General features: G+C 37.8%; 1 protein-coding gene across 2 annotated transcripts in view; it reads left to right on the top strand.

The window, feature by feature from the left end:
- GTF3C3 (general transcription factor IIIC subunit 3) overlaps positions 1 to 23,724 on the top strand; it is a 209,707-nt gene that overhangs the window by 167,697 nt on the left and 18,286 nt on the right. For both annotated transcript variants that reach the window (XM_053698555.1, XM_053698556.1), the window contains exons 16-18: positions 19,389 to 19,579; positions 19,975 to 20,099; positions 22,423 to 22,575. In XM_053698555.1, the coding sequence (XP_053554530.1) occupies positions 19,389 to 19,579; positions 19,975 to 20,099; positions 22,423 to 22,575 (469 nt within the window). The remainder of the gene's footprint in view (positions 1 to 19,388; positions 19,580 to 19,974; positions 20,100 to 22,422; positions 22,576 to 23,724) is intronic.

Raw genomic sequence — 23,724 nt, 5'->3', positions numbered from 1 at the left:
TTAAGAGTGCTGCATCCCTCTGCAAGATATCTCACTATTTTTGACTTTTCTGAGCCTGTCAAGTCCTTCTTTTGACCCATTTTGCCAAAGGAAAGGAAGTTGCCTAATAATTATGCACACCTGATATAGGGTGTTGATGTCATTAGACCACACCCCTTCTCATTACAGAGATGCACATCACCTAATATGCTTAATTGGTAGTAGGCTTTCGAGCCTATACAGCTTGGAGTAAGACAACATGCATAAAGAGGATGATGTGGTCAAAATACTCATTTGCCTAATAATTCTGCACTCCCTGTATAAATACATAAAGTGCCAAACCATAGCTGAGATTGTATTAAGTAATGAAAAACAAACTTGCCAAAAGACACCCATCCACATATGGCAGATAGCCAAACCAGTACTGAAACAGTTATCAGTAGAGGTAATGGAATATGAGAGTATATCGTCGATCTGAAAAGGGAGGTAGGAGATGAATCTCTACGACCGATAACAGAGAACCTATGAAATAGATCCCCCGTGAGGAAAACCATTGCATTCAATAGGTGATACTCCCTTCACATCCCTCTGACATTCACTGTACTCTGAAAGGAATCGGGCTTCAAAATGCTGAGAAGCGCATATCAACGTAGAAATCTTAGCATAAACTTACTTCACCACCTCCATAGGAGGCAAAGTTTGTAAAACTGAATTGTGGGTGTAGTGAGGGGTGTATTTATAGGCATTTTGAGGTTTGTGAAACTTTGCCCCTCCTGGTAGGATTGTATATCCCATACGTCACTAGCTCATGGACTCTTGTCAATTACATGAAAGAAAATAAGTTTTACTTTGAGGAGACCCATAGACAGTTGTCAGATGAAGGGGTTTATCACAAACTCACAAATAATCCTACTACTCAGTTCAGGAATTAATTAAGAAAATTTGTAAAGGATGGAATACTATTGGGTATTTTTAGATATGAAGATATGAATATCTTAATTCCAGACAATCCTGTTTGTCCAATATTTCATCATGTCCCAAAAATTCACAAAAATGTGAGGTGTCCTCCAGGTAGACCAATTGTGGCTGGTATTGGCTCATTGTTTGAGTTATTGGCAGATTGTCTGGACAACATTCTCCAGCCTTATGCCAAGTCACAGCTGAGCTACCTACAGGACACCTCGCATCTGCTGCTGTCTTTAGAGAAAATAGTTTGGCAACCGGACTATTCTTGGGGGGTTATTAATGTGACATCTCTCTATACCTCCATCCCTCAACATTTAGGCATATTGGCCGTGGAATTCTTTATGAAGAGAGATTCTTCTTTAGAACATGCCAAAATTGAATACATTTGTGAAGTACTTAGGTTTTTGCTGTCACATAATTATTTTATGTTTAACAACGAATATTTCCTTCAAATATGTGGCACCACCATGGGCGCAAAATTTGCGCCTTCGTTTGCTAATATTTATGTGGCATGGTGGGAACAGTTATATATCTATTCTCCAAATAATCCTTGGTGTGAAGATATAGCACTTTATGTGCGCTACATAGATGATTTGCTCTTTATTTTCAAGAAACCATTAAAGGACAATACATTTTCAGAATTTTTTACTTTTTTCAATCATAATGAATTGGCTCTAAAATTCACTAGTGAATTTAGTGGGGAGCAGGTTAACTACTTGGACCCTACTTTACAGATTATTAACAATGAGATTGTCACAGAAACTTTTAGAAAACCAACAGCTGGTAATACTATATTGCATGCTAAATCACAACATCCCCATCATCTTGTTCAGTTTATCCTTAAGTCACAATTTTTGAGACTTAGAAGAAATACTAAGTCAGATGATATTTATGAAACACAAAATATTGAACTTAGGGACAGACTGATCAAAAGAGATTACAAATTTCACAAACTTGAGGAATGTATGAATACAGTTAAAGTCAATAGGGAATTAACTATGAAAAGGTCACTAACAGATACTAAACAGAATAATTTTGAGGAGGCTATTGTATTTTCAACAGAGTATAGCCAACAATATGATGATATAGTTAAAATCTTAAAGAAACATCTTTATATTTTGTTGGCTGACGATACCTTAAAGTCACAGATTAAAAACTGTAAATTTGTACCCAAAAAATCTAGGACTTTGGCTTGAACTTTGTCCCCAAGTCTAGTTAAAAAGCAAAAACACAATACCTCTGCCAATTGGCTATCTAAAAAAGGCACTTTTAAATGTGGTGGTAGACTGTGTTTAGCTTCTTCAAGCATTTGTCAAGATGATAGCTTTTTATGTCAAGTTAACAAAACAAAATACAATATCAATTTCTATGCTAATTGTGGCTCAAAGTTTGTGATATATTTACTTACATGTAATCTTTGCCTCTGTCAATATGTAGGTAAAATAAGAACACGCTTTAATGAACATGTTAGGGATGTTAAAAATTATAGTAGGGATTCTACTGTGGCAGATCATTTCAATAATTTCCACTTCACGAATGTAGCTAACCTTTCATTACAAGTGATTGACATTGCAACTACCCCTTTAAGGGATAGTAATAATGATAAAATCCTTGGAAAAAAAGAATTATACTGGATTCTAAAACTTCAAACACGTTCCCCGTTAGGCATGAACAGAGAATGCGATATTAATTATTTTATTGATAATTAATGAATGTTAGTGTTAACTTTTGAATTTTATTAATTGCTATTCCATGTCCTCTCGTTCCTAAGATCATTTGTCCTAGTCATCTTTTGCTTAAATATAGAGATTGTCTAACTTAGTTGTTTGTATGTAGGCTTGTTTCTATACTTGTTAAAACACTATGTACTGTATCTATTTTGGTGATTGTTTTTAACCTTCTTTGTACTCTTTAAGCAGTGAAGCAGTTAACTCAACGCTGAAACCTGCATATAAAGAGACCAGGTTGAGACATAGACTGTAGTCTATGAGTAAGCGCCTGTAGGGGGCGCGAAACGTGTCAGCCTGTCTGTCCACCATGCCTGTCTGCCTGTTTTAACTTTGGATTAATAAAGTTCTTTTGCTTTTATTTTTTGCTGGTTTGGAGTAGTGCCTGCCGTCCCCCTTTCTTTTCTGATACTAAGTGGCTTTATCCACCAACCTTGGCTACGGCACTCCGGATGAAGAGGATTACTTTACTGTTTTTGGATACACCTTCCGGTTTTTTCGCTATCATGCCAAGGCTGCGACTTCCTTCACCTGTTCTTGCTGATTGGTGGATTAATTTAACCGATCAATAAACAAGTGTTGTCCAGTGTACTGAACCAAAAAAAAAGCTTAGATGCCTTCTTTTTCAAATAAAGATAGCAAGAGAACAAAAATGGATGATAGGAGTAAATTAGAAAGTTGCTTAAAATTGCATGCTCTATCTGAATCGCGAAAGAAAAAATTTGGGTTCAGTGTCCCTTTCATTCTCTTGTTATCCTTCGCTAAAGGAACAGCATTGCACTACTGCCAGCTAGATGAACACATATAGGTAGCCAATCACAAGAGACAAATGTGTACAAGTCTAAATCAGCAGCTAGCTCCAACTAGTGTAGGATATGTGCATATTTTTTTTTTCAATATGGGATACCAAGAGAACGAAGCACTTTTGAAAAAAAAGTGAATTTAAAAGTGTCTTAAAATGAAATTCTCTACCGAATCATGCACGTTTTATTTTGACTTTTCTATCCCTTTAACAAATGCAAAATTATACATTTTATAGAAACTTTTATACAAACTTTATGACAGTGACTAAAGCCCAGGTTTTCTCCTCTAAATAAGGCAAATGGTGGGTGGAGTCTGGATATTCAAAAAATTACTGCAGTAAAAAAGATGTTAAAGGGATATGAAATCATGCTCATAAAATGTCAAATCAAAGTAAACATAGAAAAGATACAGATTATGTTAAAACAGCAAATACCTTGTTTTCTTGGAAAATGAGCACTTAAAATGTCTTAGTATAGCCTTTGCCTACAGTAGGGAGCTGCCATGATGAACTTTGGAGCAAAAGTCCTCCACTGAGCATGTGCAAGAAACTGACTTCCTGTTGCTAGTGCTCATGTCTGCTAGTGTTCGTGTATCCTTTGAAGCCAGCTCAAGTTAAAGGGACACTAAACCCCAAAAATTTCTTTCATGATTCAGATAGAGAATACAATTTTAAACAACATTCCAATTTACTTCTATTATCTAATTTGCTTCATTCTTTAGATATCCTTTGTTAAAGAAATAGCGATGCACATGGGTGAGCCAATCAGACAAGGCATCTATGTGCAGCAACCAATCAGCAGTTACTGAGCCTATCTAGATATGCTTTTCAGCAAAGTATATCAAGGGAATGAAGCACATTAGACAATAGAAGTAAATTAGAAAGTTGTTTTAAAATGGCATGCTCTATCTAAATCGTGAAAGAAAAAAATTGGGTTTAATGTCCCTTTAAGCATAACTAGTTTAGTTTATTTTTTATTTATTTTTGCTTGTTCTTTACCAAATCTTCTTATAGGCATTTTTCTTAGCACCTCTTCCGATCAGAATATAAAAATGGACAATCCTTTTCAGTAGTAGTACATACTTTGAATTGTCTTTAGGAAGAGGTTGTAAATAGTCACATGAGTTTTGCTACAAAAGACCTCTTGATCATGGGCAAGAAAATGACTAAAACTAGTGTACATGTCACCTAGCAACCACTTACAAAGAGGAAGCTCCTCCTTTGCCTTCCTGTAGAGGCAACAATCCCCTTGTGGGACTGAGACAGGAAGTAATGGACTCTTCACAAATGGAGTTAAAAAAATAAATGGTAAAATACTTTTAAGATGATGAATAATGCATATTGCAATGATTTCTAGTATGTAACACCAATTTAACATATCCCTTTAATTAACAAAAAAAACATTTAAACTTGGTTGATATGTTATTCTATAGCAACATAGCAGAAATGTCTTGTTATTACAAGGTGGTTACTGTCCCTTTAACCAGGGGTTTTCTTGGGCAGTTATGGTTATGTATGTTGCCAAAGTGATATATTCTCCAATATGTGAATTCCTATTGCTTTAGTAGAGATACAATTGTCCAGAATCATCTGCTGTTTCATGTGCTGTCACAATGAATCTGAGTAAAATCTGGATTTTGAAAGTAGGTGGGAAGAGGATTTACATGCTGAACAGTTTGTTTGAAGTTGGATACTAACTATTAATCTGATCATCTGGAATCACCATCTGCTTCATGTGCTGTCAGCCTGTCACAGAATTTTATTTGCACTAAAAGTGTAAAACAGTGCGACTGTGATTTCCCTATGATGTAGGAAATTATTACTTCCAGTGCTTTGATATTGGCAAGGTGAATTGTATAGTACATTGTCAAATCCAGTCGGTTTCTTTTATTGCATATATAATTGTGAGCAAATGCAAAACTCTAATTTAGATATATACAGGTTGGGTTTTAGATCCTTAACTGAAGAACACTTTTATATGTGATATTGTGACAAATATAGCTTGTGTTTTGTTCTGTGGTATCAACATTTCTTTCGTACCCACAGAAACTCACAGATCACCTGCTTCTTTCCTACCCACAGATAAGTTCATTTAAAGGGACAGTCTAGACCCAATACATAATTTTGATTACTCATTGTTACATGCCAGCGAAACATCTTGCAACTGTTCCCACATTATAAGCTTGTAAGAAGGTACATGAAACATTTAGATATTCATCGTTTGTTAGGAGCTGAAAATGGCCGTCAAGATCTGCCCACCTGTTGCTTGTATATTTTAGTATGTTAAGTTTCTCCAATCAGGATCAACTTTTAAATATGTTTTCCTACTCTCACATGCTGATTTGTGCATGTGCAGTTTGAAATAGCCAACTGAAAAATATTAAACGTGCACTGCTAAACTGTCATACAAGAAAACAGCTGTTGGCGGAGCTTGTCACCATTTTCAGCTGCTGACAAACAATGATTATCTAACCCCTTGAGGACCGGGCATTTTAGACAAAAACATCCCCAAAAGACCAGAGCATTTTTAGCATTTTTGCCATCACTACATTTAAACAGAAATAGAGCCTTTTTTATATTTACCTATCAAAACAATATATTTGTTTATAGTAGACAACCCAAAGTATTGATCTAGGCCCATTTTGGTATATTTCATGCCACCATTCCACCGTTCATTTTTTCACAATTTTAAGGTTTCTCACTGAAATTATTTACAAACAGCTTGTGCAATCATTGCACAAATGGTTGTAAATGCTTCTCTGGGATCCCCTTTGTTCAGAAATAGCAGACATATATGACTTTGGTATTGCTTTTTGGTAATAAAAAGGCTGCTAAATACCGCTTTGCACCACACTTGTATTATGCCCTTAGAAATCAGCCTCTCATCTGACACATCCCACCCCCTGATCCCTCCCTGACCCCTCTCAAACAGCTCTCCCCCCAACCCCCTAAAGGTCACCCCCATCTTACCATCTTAAGTACTGGCAGAAAGTCTGCAAGTATAAAAATAAAAGGGTTTTGTTTTTAAAAATGTAATTAAATATTTTCTGCAGGGTAGTATCCCCCTTACCTCCCAACCTCTTTAAACCCCCCCCCCCCCCCCCACAAACAGCTCTCTAACCCTCTCTGCCTATTTGCTTTCTGCCTAGTGGCTCTCTCTGCATTGGTAACTCTGCAAATCTATTTCTGCAGTGCCCCACTCATGGGGCATGCAGAAATAGCGCAATCTCGCACTTTTGAGTAAGATCGCGGCAGAGAGAAGCCCAGGACTGCAGCGGGCATAAGGGCACAGGGTACGGCGTTGTACTTCTTACAAGCTTATTAACATGGGTCTAGACTGACCCTTTAATATTATAATATGGCTAATGTTGCTATATGTCTATACATTAACACCTTTTAAAACACTGTATCAGTATATGATTTATTTACAGCATTAAAGGGACATTCCGGTCAAAATTTAAATGCACATACATGAATTACATATTTAAATATAAACATATTTGCAATATACATATATATATATGCAAAAGTGTTTCTAGTAGTTTTCTCTGCATGTGAAGCATAGCTAGATATTCTCAGTGCACCAGCATTTTCAATACTGCAGCTGCTCAGAGCACCAGTGGGGCTTGTATCTTGTCAGCGATTAACAAATTCAGTCATAACCTAATGGTAAAAGTTTCTTAGGCTCTGAGCAAGTGCTATGTTTAAAATGCTGGTGCACAGTGCATACTTAAATACAGTTTTAAAACAGCTGTAGCTTTTATTTGAAGCATTTTTGCTAATACGTGTATATTACAAAAATACTTCTATTCAAAACTAAAATATCCCTTTAAAGAGTGGTAGTTGAAAAAAGACACAAAGCAGTAAAGAGATTTTGGTTTGAACTTCATGCAGCAAACAAAGTCAGACCACAGTAAGGTGTTTTAGGTTAAATAGTTATTGTTATTGATTTGGGGTCAGTAATTGAAGCTGAAAAAGTCTTTCATGAATTAATTCATTTCAGAAACACTGAACTAAGTCTGTGCAAGCTCGGAACACTTTCTTTATTTGTATTAAGAAGTAAGCTGTTCATTAATGGTGATGTGCTTTGGTGAATAATTAACAGTTAATGTAAAAATAGCTTTATAAGTAAACACATTTTGCAACTTTCATCCTTTCTTGACTTTAAGAACGTGTGAACTGCATTTCTTAATATAACAGTGCACGGTAGCTTTGTTTTCAGTAGCTAGCTGAAAGAATAAATAGACTGTGCATCCTGTATGTTATGTATAAACATATGTCTTCTTATCAAAAGAAAATATTACCTTTTAAGAAACCATAGTTGGTGTCCTTTCCAAGACAAGCTACGTGTTGTTACTTTAATTTATACCAGAATATGTTTTTATTTATTTGTTTATTTTCTTTTTTGCTTTTTTTATGCTTTGTTCAGAAACTATGTAGCTTATTGCTTCGTAGGGAAAGAGAGACCCTTTGGACCATACTATGGATCATAGTTGTGTTTGTGGGACATTGTCTACTACTAGATTTATTTCCAGCTGTCCTTTTATTTTACTGGCTCTAGGTGAGCTCTAGCGCACCGTTTATTCTTTAAAAGGAGGGGCAATTAAATGTGGGACAAGCGCATGGTACTTTATTGGTATGGAGATTGGCTGATTTACAAATCTTCCTACTATAACATAGTAGATGTTGAACAAGCTTTAGTACCTGATATGGCTTTTTGAATTGTCCACTCTTAAATATAGAAGGTTCCACAAGAAATAATAAGAAGTTCTCCTTTAAGTACTCCTCCATGGTCTTAGAAAATAATACATAATATCTCCCTTTCCCTATTCCTTTATATAAAAACATCTTAGATCCATTGTATTGTAAATAGCCTGTAATAGCAATCAATGCAGTAACTTCAGTTTGATGTACCACATTACAAATTATGTGTCCATTTGCAACCAAGGCACAATATTGTTTAAAGAACAACCAGCTCTTTCTGTGGGCTATATCTCTGCTGTATAAAGTTAGAATTGGAAATGACTTGACAGATATGACATTTCTAATATTATGTCTTTTGAAAGATAGTTTTAAATTAAATCCCTTTATCATGAGAACAATGAGCATTCTAAATGCAGCATTCTGTAATGCTTTATTTCTGGGACAGTTGGAAAATAAAAAAAATTGGTACAAAGTTCAAGAGTGACTAGAGAAAAAAAAACCATTTATTTTTGGGTTGCTTTCCAGGAACATAATAATTCTTCTACAAAAACATTTGTGGTGTTGCTTGGCTGGCGACTACAGATGTTATCCAACAGTTATTTTCCCAAGTGTCCTAAATCTCATTAATAAATTGTGTAAACTAAATTATAAAATCTATATCTGCATATTTTTTTCTTATTATAATCAAATTTTCTGTTATATTATAAAGGGGAAAAAAGAAATGTGTTTCACAATCAGTAGTTTATCACAAAAAAATGTAAATACAAAACTGATTACTTATCAATCCAAAGTATGTGTGGAATCCAAATTCAATTGCAAAATTGTGTCCTCCAGAGCAATACCTTAAAGAGAAAAACAGATACACATAGTGCAATGCTGTATAAGCTGAATTACAAAGGCAGAGTAGTTAGGAATTACATTGATCAGAGTTACTTTAGCTCTAAGATAATAGCCCAATCAATAAAACTCTGGTAAAGCTGGAACTCTTCCTAAAAGCATTTATTACACAATATTAAAACTAAAAGTCACTCAGGGCGCTGTTACTCATACCGCAGATAGGGAAATCCGTATGTGTAAAACACAAACTTCTGTCACAGTCTCTATAGCAGACTGCAGTGGTAGGTCATGTGATCACCCTTCCATGTTTCTTATAGTTTTTGCGTGTTTGACATCTTCCTGTTATCGTTTGTATCGTATGTGCAGATTTACGAATTTAAACAGTGACTTCATCTAATGGATTTGAATTGCTTAGAAAAAAAGAAAAAATCACAGAAGCTTACACACACATCAGTTTGTATTACCATATACAATTGTGTAAATAACGTTGAGACAAAAATACATTTCTCTTGTAAGATGTATCGAGTCCACGTATTCATCCATACTTGTGGGATATTCTCCTTCCCTACAGGAAGTGGCAAAGAGAGCACCCACAGCAGAGCTGTCTATATAGCTCCTCCCTTAGCTCCACCCCCCAGTCATTCTCTTTGCCTACTCTAAGTACTAGGAAGGGCAGAGTGAGTGTGGTGACAAAAATGTTAGTTTTTTATTTCTCAAGCAAAAGTTTGTTATTTTAAATGGTACCGGTGTGTACTATTTACTCTCTGGCAGAAAAGGGATGAAGATTTCTGCAAGGAGGATGATGATCTTAGCACTTTGTAACTAAGATCCACTGCTGTTCTCACAAGGGCTGAAGAAGACAGGAAAGCTTCAGTTGGGGGGAACGGTTTGCAGGCTAAACTGCATTGAGGTATGTTCAGTCTATATTTTTCTAGACAGACTGTGTTTTCTAGAAAAGGCTGGCAATATCCCCATGAGGGAAGGGTAAGCTGTATTCAGACACTTGGTAGGAATCCCAGCTTGCATGAAGGGCTCATTAGTTACTGGTGACACTGATTGGAAAAAACGTTTTTGTTTATTTAGAAAAAATGCAAATATAACGTTTTTTGGAGGGACTTTAAGGGGTCATTGTGGCTTTGTTTTAGGGTTTTTTAACCCACATGGTTAGTTAAGAAACACTCTGGTGTGTTTCTGATAGGCCTCAAAACATCGAGTGAGGTGGGAGGGGCCTATTTCCACGCCTCAGTTGCGCAGTTTCTTTTCCTCAGAGAGGTTCCTGCTGTGTTTGAGGGCTGTAAAAGAAGTTTTTTTCCCCCACAAATCGTTCCTAAAGGGCAGGTAGGCACCACAGCAGAGCTGTGGCAAGGTGCTGAAGGTAGCTTTATGATACTACTGTAAAAATTTCATTGAGTTTACTGCTTTTTTACACTGTTTTGCAGAATTTGTGCAGCTTTTTTTCTCTTAAAGGCACAGTACCATTTTATTTCTAAGTGTTATTTGCTTTGATTACAGTGTTTTCCAAGCTTGCTTGTTACATTACTAGCCTGTTTAACATGTCTGACACCAAGGAAAATCCTTGTTCAATGTGTTTAGAAGCCATTGTGGAACCCCCTCTTAGATATGTCTATAAACTATAAAGAACCTATATTAGCACTTAAAAATAGAGCAATAGATGATTCTCAGTCAGAAGTAAATGAGGGTTCGCCATCTAGCTCTCCCCAAGTGTCACAACCAGTAACGCCCGCACAAGTGACGCCAAGTACCTCTAGTGCATCAAATTCATTTACTTTACAAGACATGGCCACAGTTATGAATACAACCCTCACAGAGGTTTTATCCAAACTGCCTGGTTTACAAGGAAAGCTGGACAGCTCTGGGTTAAGAACAAATGCTGAGCCGTCTGAGGCTTTAGTAGCCGTATCCGATATACCCTCATAATGCTCTGAAGTAGGGGTAAGGGATTTGTTATCTGAGGGAGAAATTTCTGATTCAGGAAAGACGCTCCCTCAGACAGATTCTGATATGACGGCCTTTAAATTTAAGCTTGAACACCTCCGCTTATTGCTCAGGGAGGTATTAGCAACTCTAGATGATTGTGACCCTATAGTGGTCCCAGAGAAATTGTGTAAAATGGATAAATACTTAGAGGTTCCTGTTTACACTGATGTTTTTCCAGTCCCTAAGAGGATTGTGAATATTATTGCTAAGGAGTGGGATAGACCAGGTATTCCGTTCACCCCCCTCCTGTTTTTAAGAAAATGTTTCCCATATCTGACACCATGCGGGACTCGTGGCAGACAGTTCCTAAGGTGGAGGGAGCTATTTCTACTCGTCTAAGCGTACAACTATACCTATCAAAGACAGTTGTGTTTTCAAAGATCCTATGGATAAAAAATTAGAGGGTCACCTGAAGAAAATTTTTGTTCATCAAGGTTTTCTTCTCCAGCCTAATGCGTGCATTGTTCCTGTAACTACTGCAGCTGCTTTCTGGTTCGAGGCTCTAGAAGAGGCTCTTCAGATGGAGACTCCATTAGAGGAGATTATGGACAGAATTAATGCCCTTAAATTGGCTAATTGTTTTATTACAGATGCCGCATTCCAACTGGCTAAATTAGCGGCAAATAATTCTGGTTTTGCCATTTTAGCACGCAGGGCGTTATGGCTTAAGTCCTGGTCTGCTGATGTGTCATCTAAATCTAAACTTTTGAACATCCCTTTCAAAGGAAAGACCCTATTCGGGCCTGAACTGAAAGAGATTATTTCAGACATCACTGGAGGGAAAGGCCATGCCCTCCCTCAGGATAGAACAAATAAAATGAGGACCAAACAAAATAATTTTCGTTCCTTTCGGGAACTTCAAGGGTGGTCCCGCTTCAGCTTCCCCTGCTGCAAAGCAAGAGGGGAATTTTGCCAAATCCAAGTCAGTCTGGAGACCTAACCAGGCTTGGAACAAGGGTAAACAGGCCAAGAAGCCTGCAGCTGCCTCCAAGACAGCATGAAGGGGTAGCCCCCGATCTGGGACCGGATCTTGTAGGGGGCAGACTCTCTTCGCCCAGGCTTGGGCAAGAGATGTTCACGATTCCTGGGCTTTAGAAATTGTGTCCCAGGGATATCTTCTGGAATTCAAAGACTCCCCTCCAAGGGGGAGATTTCACATTTCTCGATTGTCTGTAAACCAGACAAAGAGAGAGGCGTTCTTACGCTGTGTAGAAGACCTACATACCATGGGAGTGATCCGCCCAGTTCTAAAAGAGGAACAAGGGCTAGGGTTTTACTCAAACCTGTTTGTGGTTCCCAAAAAAGAGGGAATTTTCAGACCAATCTTGGATCTCAAAATTCTAAACAAATTCCTCAAAGTACCATCATTCAAGATGGAGACTATTCAGACTATTCTGCCTCTGATCCAGGAGGGTCAATATATGACTACCGTGGACTTAAAGGATGCGTATCTACACATCCCTATTCACAGAGATTATCATCAATTCCTCAGATTCGCCTTTCTAAACAGGCATTACCAGTTTGTGGCCCTTCCCTTCGGGTTGGCCACAGTTCCCAGAATTTTCACAAAGGTGCTAGGGTCCCTTCTGGAGGTTCTAAGACCGCTGGTCATAGCAGTGGTGCCTTATCCAGACGACATCTTAATTCAGGCGTCGACTTTCCAGCTAGCCAAGTCTCATACGGACATCGTGTTGGCTTTTCTGAGATCTCACGGGTGGAAGGTGAACATAAAAAAGAGTTCTCTCTTCCCTCTTACAAGAGTTTCCTTCCTAGGGACTCTGATAGACTCGGTAGAAATGAAAATATTTCTGACGGAGGTCAGAAAATCAAAACTCTTAACAACTTGCCGAGCTCTTCATTCCATTCCTTGGCCATCAGTGGCTCAGTGTATGGAGGTAATCGGACTCATGGTAGTAGCAATGGACATAGTTCCTTTTGCCCGCCTACACCTCAGACCACTGCAACTATGCATGCTCAAACAGTGGAATGGGGATTATGCAGATTTATCTCCTCAACTGCATCTGGACCAGGAGACAAGAGATTCTCTTCTCTGGTGGTTGTCTCAGGACCACCTGTCTCAGGGAATGTGTTTCCGCAGGCCAGAGTGGCTCATTGTAACGACAGATGCCAGCCTGCTAGGCTGGGGTGCAGTCTGGAACTCCCTGAAAGCACAGGGCTTATGGTCTCGGGAGGAATCTCTCCTCCCGATAAACATTCTAGAACTGAGAGCGATATTCAATGCGCTTCAGGCGTGGCCTCAGCTTGCTGCGGCCAAATTCATCAGGTTTCAGTCGGACAACATCACGACTGTAGCTTATATCAATCATCAAGGAGGAACAAGGAGTTCTCTAGCGATGATGGAGGTAACCAAAATAATCCGATGGGCAGAGGATCACTCTTGCCATCTCTCAGCAATCCACATCCCAGGAGTAGAGAACTGGGAGGCGGATTTCCTAAGTCGTCAGACTTTTCATCCGGGGGAGTGGGAACTCCATCCGGAGGTATTTGCCCAGCTGATTCTGCTATGGGGCACACCAGAATTGGATCTGATGGCGTCCCATCAGAATGACAAACTTCCTCGTTACGGGTCCAGGTCCCGGGATCCCCAGGCGGTACTGATAGATGCTCTAGCAGTGCCTTGGTCCTTCAATCTGGCCTATGTATTTCCACCGTTTCCTCTCCTCCCACGTCTGGTTGCCAGAATCAAGCAGGAGAGAGCTTTGGTGATTCTGATAGCACCTGCGTGGCCACGCAGGACTTGGTATGCAGACCTAGTGGACATGTCCTCGGTTCTACCGTGGACTCTGCCAATGAGGCAGGACCTTCTAATCCAAGGTCCATTCACGCATCCAAATCTAATTTCTCTGCGTCTGACTGCTTGGAGATTGAACGCTTGATTCTATCAAAACGTGGTTTCTCTGAGTCAGTGATTGATACCCTGATTCAGGCTAGAAAGCCTGTCACCAGGAAGATCTATCATAAGATTTGGCGCAAATATCTTTATTGGTGTGAATCCAAAGGTTACTCATGGAGTAAGATTAGGATTCCTAGAATATTGTCTTTTCTCCAAGAAGGATTGGAGATGGGATTATCAGATAGTTCCCTAAAAGGACAAATATCTGCTTTGTCTATTCTGTTACACAAATGTCTGGCAGATGTCCCAGACGTTCAAGCATTTAGTCAGGCCTTGGTCAGGATCAAGCCTGTATTTAAACCTGTTGCTCCGCTATGGTGTCTAAACTTAGTTCTTAAAGTTCTTCAAGGGGTTCCGTTTGAACCTATGCATTCCATGGATATTAAGCTTCTATCTTGGAAAGTTTTATTTTTAGTAGCTATCTCTTCGGCTCGAAGAGTTTCTGAGCTATCTGCTTTACAGTGTGATTCACCTTACCTTGTTTTCCATGCAGATAAGGTGGTTTTGCGTACCAAACCTGGGTTTCTTCCTAAGGTTGTTTCTAATAGGAATATCAATCAGGAGATTGTTGTTCCTTCACTGTGTCCTAATCCTTCATCAAAGAAGGAACGTCTGTTACACAATCTTGATGTGGTTCGTGCTTTAAAGTTCTACTTACAAGCAACTAAAGATTTCCGTCAAACATCTTCATTGTTTGTTGTTTATTCTGGTAAACGGAGAGGTCAAAAGGCTACGGCTACCTCTCTTTCCTTTTGGCTGAAAAGCATCATCCGTTTGGCCTATGAGACTGCTGGCCAGCAGCCTCCTGAAAGAATTACTGCTCATTCTACTAGAGCTGTGGCTTCCACATGGGCTTTTAAAAATGGTCTTCGCTTCATACTTTTTCCAAATTTTACAAATTCTATACTTTTGCTTCTTCGGAGGCTATTTTTGGGAGAAAGGTTCTACAAGCAGTGGTGCCTTCCGTTTAAGGTCCTTGTCTTGTCCCTCCCTTCATCCGTGTCCTAAAGCTTTGGTATTGGTATCCCACAAGTATGGATGAATCCATGGACTCGATACATCTTACAAGATAAAACATAATTTATGCTTACCTGATAAATTTATTTCTCTTGTGATGTATCGAGTCCACGGCCCGCCCTGTTTATTAAGACAGGCAATATATTTTTATTTAAAAACTTTCAGTCACCACTGCACCCTATAGTTTCTCCTTTTTCTTCCTAGCCTTCGGTCGAATGACTGGGGGTGGAGCAAAGGGAGGAGCTATATAGACCGCTCTGCTGTGGGTGCTCTCTTTGCCACTTCCTGTAGGGAAAGAGAATATCCCACAAGTATGGATGAATCCGTGGACTCGATACATCACAAGTGAAATAAATTTATCAGGTAAGCATAAATTATGTTTTTATCATCATTTTAGACTGATAAAAGAGCAACAGTGAGGGGGGGCGGAGCCAGCAGCCAAGCAGGGAATACGTATCTCAGAGAGCTCCTGCAGCAATATCTTTAATATACTGGCAAATTGGGACCAATTCTCTGCAATTTGCTCCAAATTTAACCTTGAATAAGCAGGATCACCCTTACATAATCTGCAGACTTACCTACGCTATTTTTTATGTTAGATCCTTCCCCTACCCGCCATTGCCAGCTAGGAAACTCCCAGGCTTCTGTGGCCTACTACTGTGATGGCGTTTAATAGGGAGGAAGAATCTTTTGCTATTCATGAGGCTCTGAAGAAGCTCGTCTTTCAGATGTCGGCTGGCTTTGAGGACATCTCGGTCAGCTTGAAGTCTGTGATGCAACAACAGGTGACCCCATGGCAAGACAGGTTGGACATTACAAATGTCGCGACCCACAAAGAACGACACTTTTTACAGGAGGATCAGATAGCGGAGGATACAGTAGATCTTGTTGCTGGTACACCTAGCACCCTCATGAGACCCACTCTACTTTACAGTGCCCCAGATATGGAGGATGTGACTGGCCATGTGGGAATGCAAACAAGGAGCTTGATCACACAGAGGGAGTCCCTCGTAGGAATCGGACAGCTAGGCACAACTCCTGTGATCGGGAGCCAGAGAGAGCCTCTATCACTAGCCCACGGCATCGCAATCTGTGGCGCTATGCATACGATTGTGAGAGTAACCCCCATGGAGTATATCAGTGTCATCGAGGTACCGCAGGACTACAACCGCTCCATCTGTTTAGGTACTCTGACCCCAGGGGTTCGCAGATTGTCTCCTCATCTGTTACCGGGTACGGATAAATTGGGGCTGCACTTCTTCATGCCGATGCTGCTTGCTCAAAGCATATTGCCACCTGGGTTTAGCAGGATAGTTGTCTTACACCGCATCGACCCATCGATAGGCCCTTTTGATCCGGGAGGCTATCTCTATTGCTTGTCAGCTGCACTTACATAGCTCAACTGAAGGTCTATCACACAGTCGGACTGTTTTACTATGTTATATTACTGTCAGCTCAATTATGGTGTTCACCTGGAACTCTTCATTAACTATAATATATGTAACTCCCATTGAACTGAATGTTTCTGCTCTGCTTCACCCAGATATGGTTATTTTGTCTCTCATTATAGGGAATATCACTACCTGGTTAAAACGGGGGATCCCTCCCTATTCATACACTGTATATATACTGATAGTTACTAGCAGCTTCTGGGTCTTATGTGACATGGGTTGAAGGGGAGATGCAGCACTTCTTAGGATCATTTTCTCTAAGTAATTTTCCTATAGACTGCACATACAGGCATACATTTAGGGATTGCACTTATATGTTTCTTCCAAATGATAATTGTTGAGGATAACTGCTAGATCAGATGTAGGAAAATTTGTATACACTAGCTGATAATTTAGATTTGATGCCAGAATTTATATATATATATATTTTTTTTTTTATTTTTTTTTTAGACAATATATCCCAATTTGGAGCTTCATTTCTGGGCCACTGATTCTAAACCTAGGGCTTGAATGACGACAGCATTATCTGATAATATGTCCCTACTTTTCCCTAGTTTTGCCATTTGCCCCTGGAATTTTGAATTTTCAATTTAGTGCAGTACTTTGGGGTTTATTTACATAACTAATCCTAAGAGTGCTCACACTGTTTACTCCAAAAAAAAAATATCAGGTTCATAAAATGATGATCTCTCCAGTTGTATAATTTATTCTAGCTTATATAAGTATATAGTTCAGTGTGAAGTTTATTTTCTATACTGTGTTATTTCCTGACGATTGATCTCTCCTGCTCTAACATGCTGGAAGGTATATCTGAGGCTATGTCCACTGCCTGCAGGCTACTGTTGCATTGATATCTGAACGCCAGTTTATTTTGTCTTATCTTAAAGGTTTAAAGTTATCTTATATGTCTACTGTTTGTTAGAACACTATTTTCTACTCCTTTGTTGAGCATATTTATAGTTCAGTGTGAAGCTCCTTTTCTATACTGTGCTATTCCCTGAAGATTGATCTCTTCCGCTCTAACATACTAGAAGATATATTTGAGGTCATCTCCACTACCTGTAGTTTAATGTTATACTGATATTTGAACTCCAGTTTATTTTGTCTTATCTTAGGGGATTAAAGTTATGTTTAGTGCCACTATACTATTTCTGTGTACTAGAAATCTCTCAACCACGCATCTTGTACGCCTACTGTATGTTAGAGCGCTATTTTCTACTCCTCTCCTGAGCATACCCTTATTGTATTTTAAAATAATATAGATGTCTCATTAGCTATACCAGACTGAGAGGATTCACTAATAAGAGATATAGTAATATAACATCAGTGCCAAGCTCTAATCTTTCCCTAATGCACAGAGTAGAATTGCGGGCAAAATTTCCCTTCATTGTCACAAAGTTATACTTATTCATAATATTGCTGATAGTATACAGCCTCTGCAATCTGAATTAGTGCTAAAAATGTGGTTTGCAGTTACATTTAACTAGCGGAGCATTGCTATTTCCCCTACTCCTCTGAGGTAGCCTCACTCCAGTTTCTACATAAGTGGCAGCCTCCACTATCACAGTAAACGCAGTATGTTCTCTAAATCATTTAGCATTACTTCTCAGCACTATGTACATGATCATTATGTCTTATGTTTATATCAACAATCATAGGCTCCTCTTATGGTTTTCCCCCACACTAGATCTAAACTAATATGTACAATTTATTACCCCATCCTAGCAACTCTCATGTAAACCTCACTACTATGCTATAGCAATACAGCTTGTTACATAAGCCCTCTTTGTTTGTTTTTTGTTTTTGTTTTTTTCAAACTCTATATGTGCTAGTATTGCATATGCTAAATATCTTTATCCCTAGCTTTAGCAATTTTTTGGGGCTATTAATTATAAGGATATAAGTGTTTGTTTTCAATGATTGTACATGGGTGCATCCTAATGTTACAGGGGATTATAATGGAAAGTGTCATGCTGCATTACATCAGAATATTGCTTTCTGAGACCCCAGTATACCTTGGCCTTCTTCCGCACTGCCAGCGGCCGAGGCAGTGTGGCGTGCCAACAATTTTACTCGTGTTACTTGGAGTGATATGATTCAAATGGCATGTTAGTATAGACTCTTCATGATCTTCAGTTGGGTTTCTTAAGTATATAACTTGGTATTGTTATCATGAATATATTATAGTATGACTTGCTTGTTAGAAAGTATATCTATCATAGATTTTGCCTACGCTGCTCACACCCTGTTACTGCTGGGTCCCTCTCCTCCCTTTCCCGCCGGTACTGGTTGCCTGCGGGTCATATCCATTCTCCTTTTCCCTGCATCGTCTATAGCTGACACTTCCCCAGGAGAGGGGCTCACCCAGAGATCCTGTATATTCCATACATACTAATATCCCCTCCTCCATATAACTTTCTTAAGAACTATCCTTATTTATCTTATTGAAAGCTCCTCAACTACACATATAAATCCCTATACCCTGAGTAACTCCTGCCTACAAATTTGACATACTAACTGGCTCCGCCCTCCACCCCCCCCTCCACCCCCCTTACTCCACTTTGAGCGGCTCTTGCCCGCTGCATCCCCCTACCCCATAAAACTATAGAGCCACCTCCTCCCTAGCCCTAACCTTATTTGAATAGATACCCTAATTTTCTTCTTACACAGCTGGGAGAGGACCATTATTGTTTATTTTACATTTATGATACTCTATAATAAAACTGAAGTCTTTCTGTGAGATAGCCCACATTGTATAGTAACGCTTGAGATATGTGAATATATTATGTAGCTAACTATACTATGTATACATTGATGTATAAATGTTTTGGGGCTTACCCCATATTCTGTATTTTTTTATGACTTCAATAAAAATTATTTAAAAAAAAAAAAAGAGCAACAGTGATACTCCTAAGCTATGATTTACTTACATTGTACTCAAATTAAAACAGTACTGTATATGCTTATAATTTGTTTTATTGGTCTTTTCAAAGATTGATGTTAATGGAGAATGTAAGCAAACCTCAACTCTGGAATATCTTCAACCAAGTGACCATGCATTCCCAAGACGTGAGGCATCATCGTTTTTGCTTAAGGCTGATGCTTAAAAATCCGGAGAACCTTGCACTTTGCGTCCTTAGTGGACACAATGCTTTTGTATCTGGAAGTTTCAAGCATGCTCTAGGTAATCATCACATCTGTATCTGTCAGAACCTTAGGAATTTTTTACTTCTCAGTTTGAGGAACAATTATTTTTATTATTCACATAGATATCGGTTTGGGGCAATTCACCAGTAAACATAGCAGTCTCAGTAGTAAATTCAACAAAACTGTGCTTTACATCTTGTTGAAAATTAATGCATTTAGAAACATTTCTTCTAGATTGTAAGTTCCCACGGGAATAGGGCCATCAATTCCTCCTGTATGTGTTTGTAAATTCTGTCTTGTCTCTTAGTTTTAGAAGTTTTATACTATTGTTTTATTTAAATGATCTGTATCCATGGACAGCGCTGCGGAATATGATGGCGCTTCATAAATAAAGTATAATAATAATAATTTATTTTTTTATTTTTTTTCTAGCCCAGTATGTTCAAGCCTTTCGAATGAAGCCTGATGATCCATTGCACAACCTCTGTATAGGGTTAACTTTTATTCATATGGCATCACAGAAGTTTGTATTAAAAAGGCATGCACTATTGGTTCAGGTATTTCATTTTATTAGATTTTATAGATTCACTTTTTCTTCATTGTGTGTTCAGTAAAAGATAGGGCCAAACAGGAAACCCACAACTGTTCTTTCATGATTCAGATAGAGTATGTGATTTTAAACAACTTTCTAATTTACTTCTATTATCGATTTTTCTTCATTCACTTGGTATCTTTTGTTGAAAATCAGGGACATAAGCTCAGACGCCAGCTCATTTCTGTAGCACTATATGGCGGCAAATTTCCAAGAATGTTATTAATTTACTACAGACACATACCTAGGTATCTCTTCAACACAGAATATCATGGGAACGAAGCCAGTTTTATAATAGAAGTACATTGGAAACTTTTATTAATGGTATGTTCTGTCTGAACGTCATCTTTCAAGGACATTAGATTGTGTTGCAATTGGCTCACATTTTTCTTCAAGCCGATGTATTATTGTTTATAAGACACCAGTAATAATTGTAAATAAAGAGTTTCTATAAGAATTGCATAAAGCATAATTTAAACATTAGAGCAGTCACATTCACTCCTGTCACACCAAACTGCAATATTGTAGGTCTTTTTAGTGGTTCAATCAATGCACCGGACTGTAAAAATACCATTTAAATCAATTTACTGACCCTATGAGGTTTTGTCAAACCTTTTTTATTGAATGGTAAAGTCGAAATTAAACATTCATGATTCAGAGCACATGCAGTTTTAAACAACTTTTCCAATTTCTATTATCAAATTTGCTTTGTTCTCTTGGTATTTTTTTGTTGAAAAGTAAACCTAGATAGGCTGATATGAGCTTAGGGGTGTGCAAATGTCTTTAGCTTTCTATAGCTGCAGTGTTTCCAACAATTTATAACATTGTTATAAACATTGTTGCAAACACTGCTTCCAGATGGCTGAAGACACATGCATGCTCCTAAGCTCATCTAGGATTACTCTTTCACAAAGAATATGAAGAGAACTAAACAAAATTGAAAATAGAAATTAATTTTGAGTTTATTGTCCCTTTACTATCTAACTTATGAGCACTGTTTGTTTTATGTCTGCATGTTAGTCTTGTGTGGCTGCTTAAATGATTAGAAATTTTTAAAGGGACAGGAAACTCATGAACTTTTTTTTCATGATTCAGATAGAGCATACAATTTTAAACAACTTTCCAATTTACTACTACTATCTAATTTGCTTCATTCTCTTGATATCCTTTGTTTGAAAACATATTTAAATATGCTCATTAGCTGCTTACTGGTGGCTGCACATAGATGCCTTGTTATTGGTTCACCCATGTGCATTGCTATTTCTTCAACAAAGGACACCTAAAGAATGAAGCAAATTAGATACTAGAAGTAAATTGGAATGTTGTTTAAAATTCTATTCTCTATCTAAATCATGAAAGAAAAATTTGGGTTTCATGTCCCTTTAAATGCTGAATATAAACGGACACTACTGTTCATACACAAATGTAGTAGAGTGTGTGTGGTCATGGCAACAATTTATATAGAGCTTCTTTTATCTCTCAGGACCTGGTTTAAAAAAAAACTTATTTTACTTTAAGGGAGAGTTTATCCTACATTTTTCTCCGCTTTAATTTGTTCCCAATGATTCATTATACCTACTGGCGTGTATTAAATTGTTTACCTTTATATCAGCAATTGATATAGATGATTTTGCCTATGGTATTCCTACCTATACTGAAAGTTTCTTTACTTAATTATTGGCTATAGAAAAACTGTGTAAACATAGCCAGCAAAATAAATTATACTCCCAGTGGGAGGTAGGAGAGATAAGCAATAAAATGTTAATTTTTCAATTGTTCTCGGTATTGGACAGAGATAAAATAAAGAAGTATTCTTGGTCATTAATCCTTTCCAAATCTTACATTAAACACAAAATCTTTTATTTCTTAACTGACTCGTATATTGTACAGTCAATTATTTTTATGTTATAAATTTGTATTTTTCCATATGCCAGTGTTATTTACTAATTATAAAATAAGCATATTTCACTTTTTATGTCTTATAATTAGCCTGCCCTCATCTTAATTTTAATTACCTTTAATCTACTTTTGGTCACGTGGGGTAAAAAAACAAACAAACAAAGGCTTGAAATAAATATTTGAGATTATGCTGCATTGAAGAAAAAAAAGCTTTTGAGTAACTGCTCTCACATTGGTAACAGAATACACACATATTTTTTAATTCAGCGTAAAGAACACATTGGCAGAAATTAGTCTATATCCCATACTGTTAACTAATGTTTGCTTGTTGCATTTGCAATGCTTTGTATGTATTAAAACATCTAACATGAAATGTCATTAAACTTTAGGGATTTTCATTTTTGAATCGATACCTTAATCTTCGTGGTCCTTGCCAGGAAGCCTATTATAACCTCGGCCGTGCGCTTCATCAGATGGGGCTAACTCACTTTGCTATTCACTATTACCAGAAAGCCCTTGAGTTTCCACCACTTCAGCTGAAGGTACAAAACACATTTCTGTTAACAACACTGTGTGTAAAGTCTTCCATTTCCGTTTTATGTTAACGTGTGTTAAACTTCAAATTTACCCTGACATCACTATCACCGTTGAATACAATAACAGACATATTCATTCAGTTAAACACTGTATCATAGGATTGTGGGATTGGTCTCTGAAGTATCCTAATTATATTAATTAATGGAATAATGGTGAGGGCAACATAGACTGACCTGGAAAGGGAGAATGTTGAAGGAAAAAAGCAGAAAAAACATGGGTAGAGGGTTGGATTAAGATAAGACAGAAATACTTGGCATTGTGATAGAGATTTGTGAAACGTATTTTAACAATAAGACATGTTATAGGTGTTAGTCCACATTCTCATTGCATTTATATTAACATACTTTGGAAGTAAGCAGCCTCAGTTTATTTGACACTGAACATTTCTCTCAATCTATAATGCTCAGCTGTGTGTCACATTTTTTATCAGTAATATCATTAAAAACTGCATACATAATGTAATGCTTATAATTAAAGCTTTTTTTTATTGATCTTTTCAGAGAGAGATCACCTCTTCATTTATAACTGCATTCCTTTGTTTAATATAGAAGCAGATTTAGTAACAGATATCAAAGCTACCGTCAGGCTGATAGACAGAGACATGGACACACAATTTCAGGCCTGGCTGTTTGTTATTGTGGTCTTTTCTTGTAGAGCTAATGCTTAGCACAGAGACCAATATGTTCACTAATAGTAGTTTGTCCTCAGGATATTGGATAAAAAAGATTAATTTTGGCCAATTCCAGAGGTTGCTGTACATCAAAAGCGCCCACACATTTTTGTGTTGGGATCTACTTTTCAAATGACCAGCTCAACGAGATCTACCCACTTAAAATGGGCCGGATCCTAAGCTTACATTCCTGCTTTTTCAAATAAAGATACCAAGAGAATAAAGAAAAATTGATAATAGGAGTAAACTAGAAAGTTGTTTAAAATTGCATGTTCTATATCTGAATCATGAAAAAAAGTGTGTTTCATATCCCTTTAAGCTTGCATGATTTATCAACATATGATGTGCAAAGCATAAAAAGATATAACAGATTAATCCTGACAAAAGTAGCACTGACTTTAATTCGGGTTAACAGGAGCAACTC

The sequence above is a fragment of the Bombina bombina genome, chromosome 1, assembly GCF_027579735.1.
Source record: "Bombina bombina isolate aBomBom1 chromosome 1, aBomBom1.pri, whole genome shotgun sequence".
Classification (NCBI taxonomy): Eukaryota; Metazoa; Chordata; class Amphibia; order Anura; family Bombinatoridae; genus Bombina; species Bombina bombina.
The sequence above is the reverse complement of the archived record's forward strand: the minus strand, read 5'-3'. Positions and strand labels throughout refer to the sequence as shown.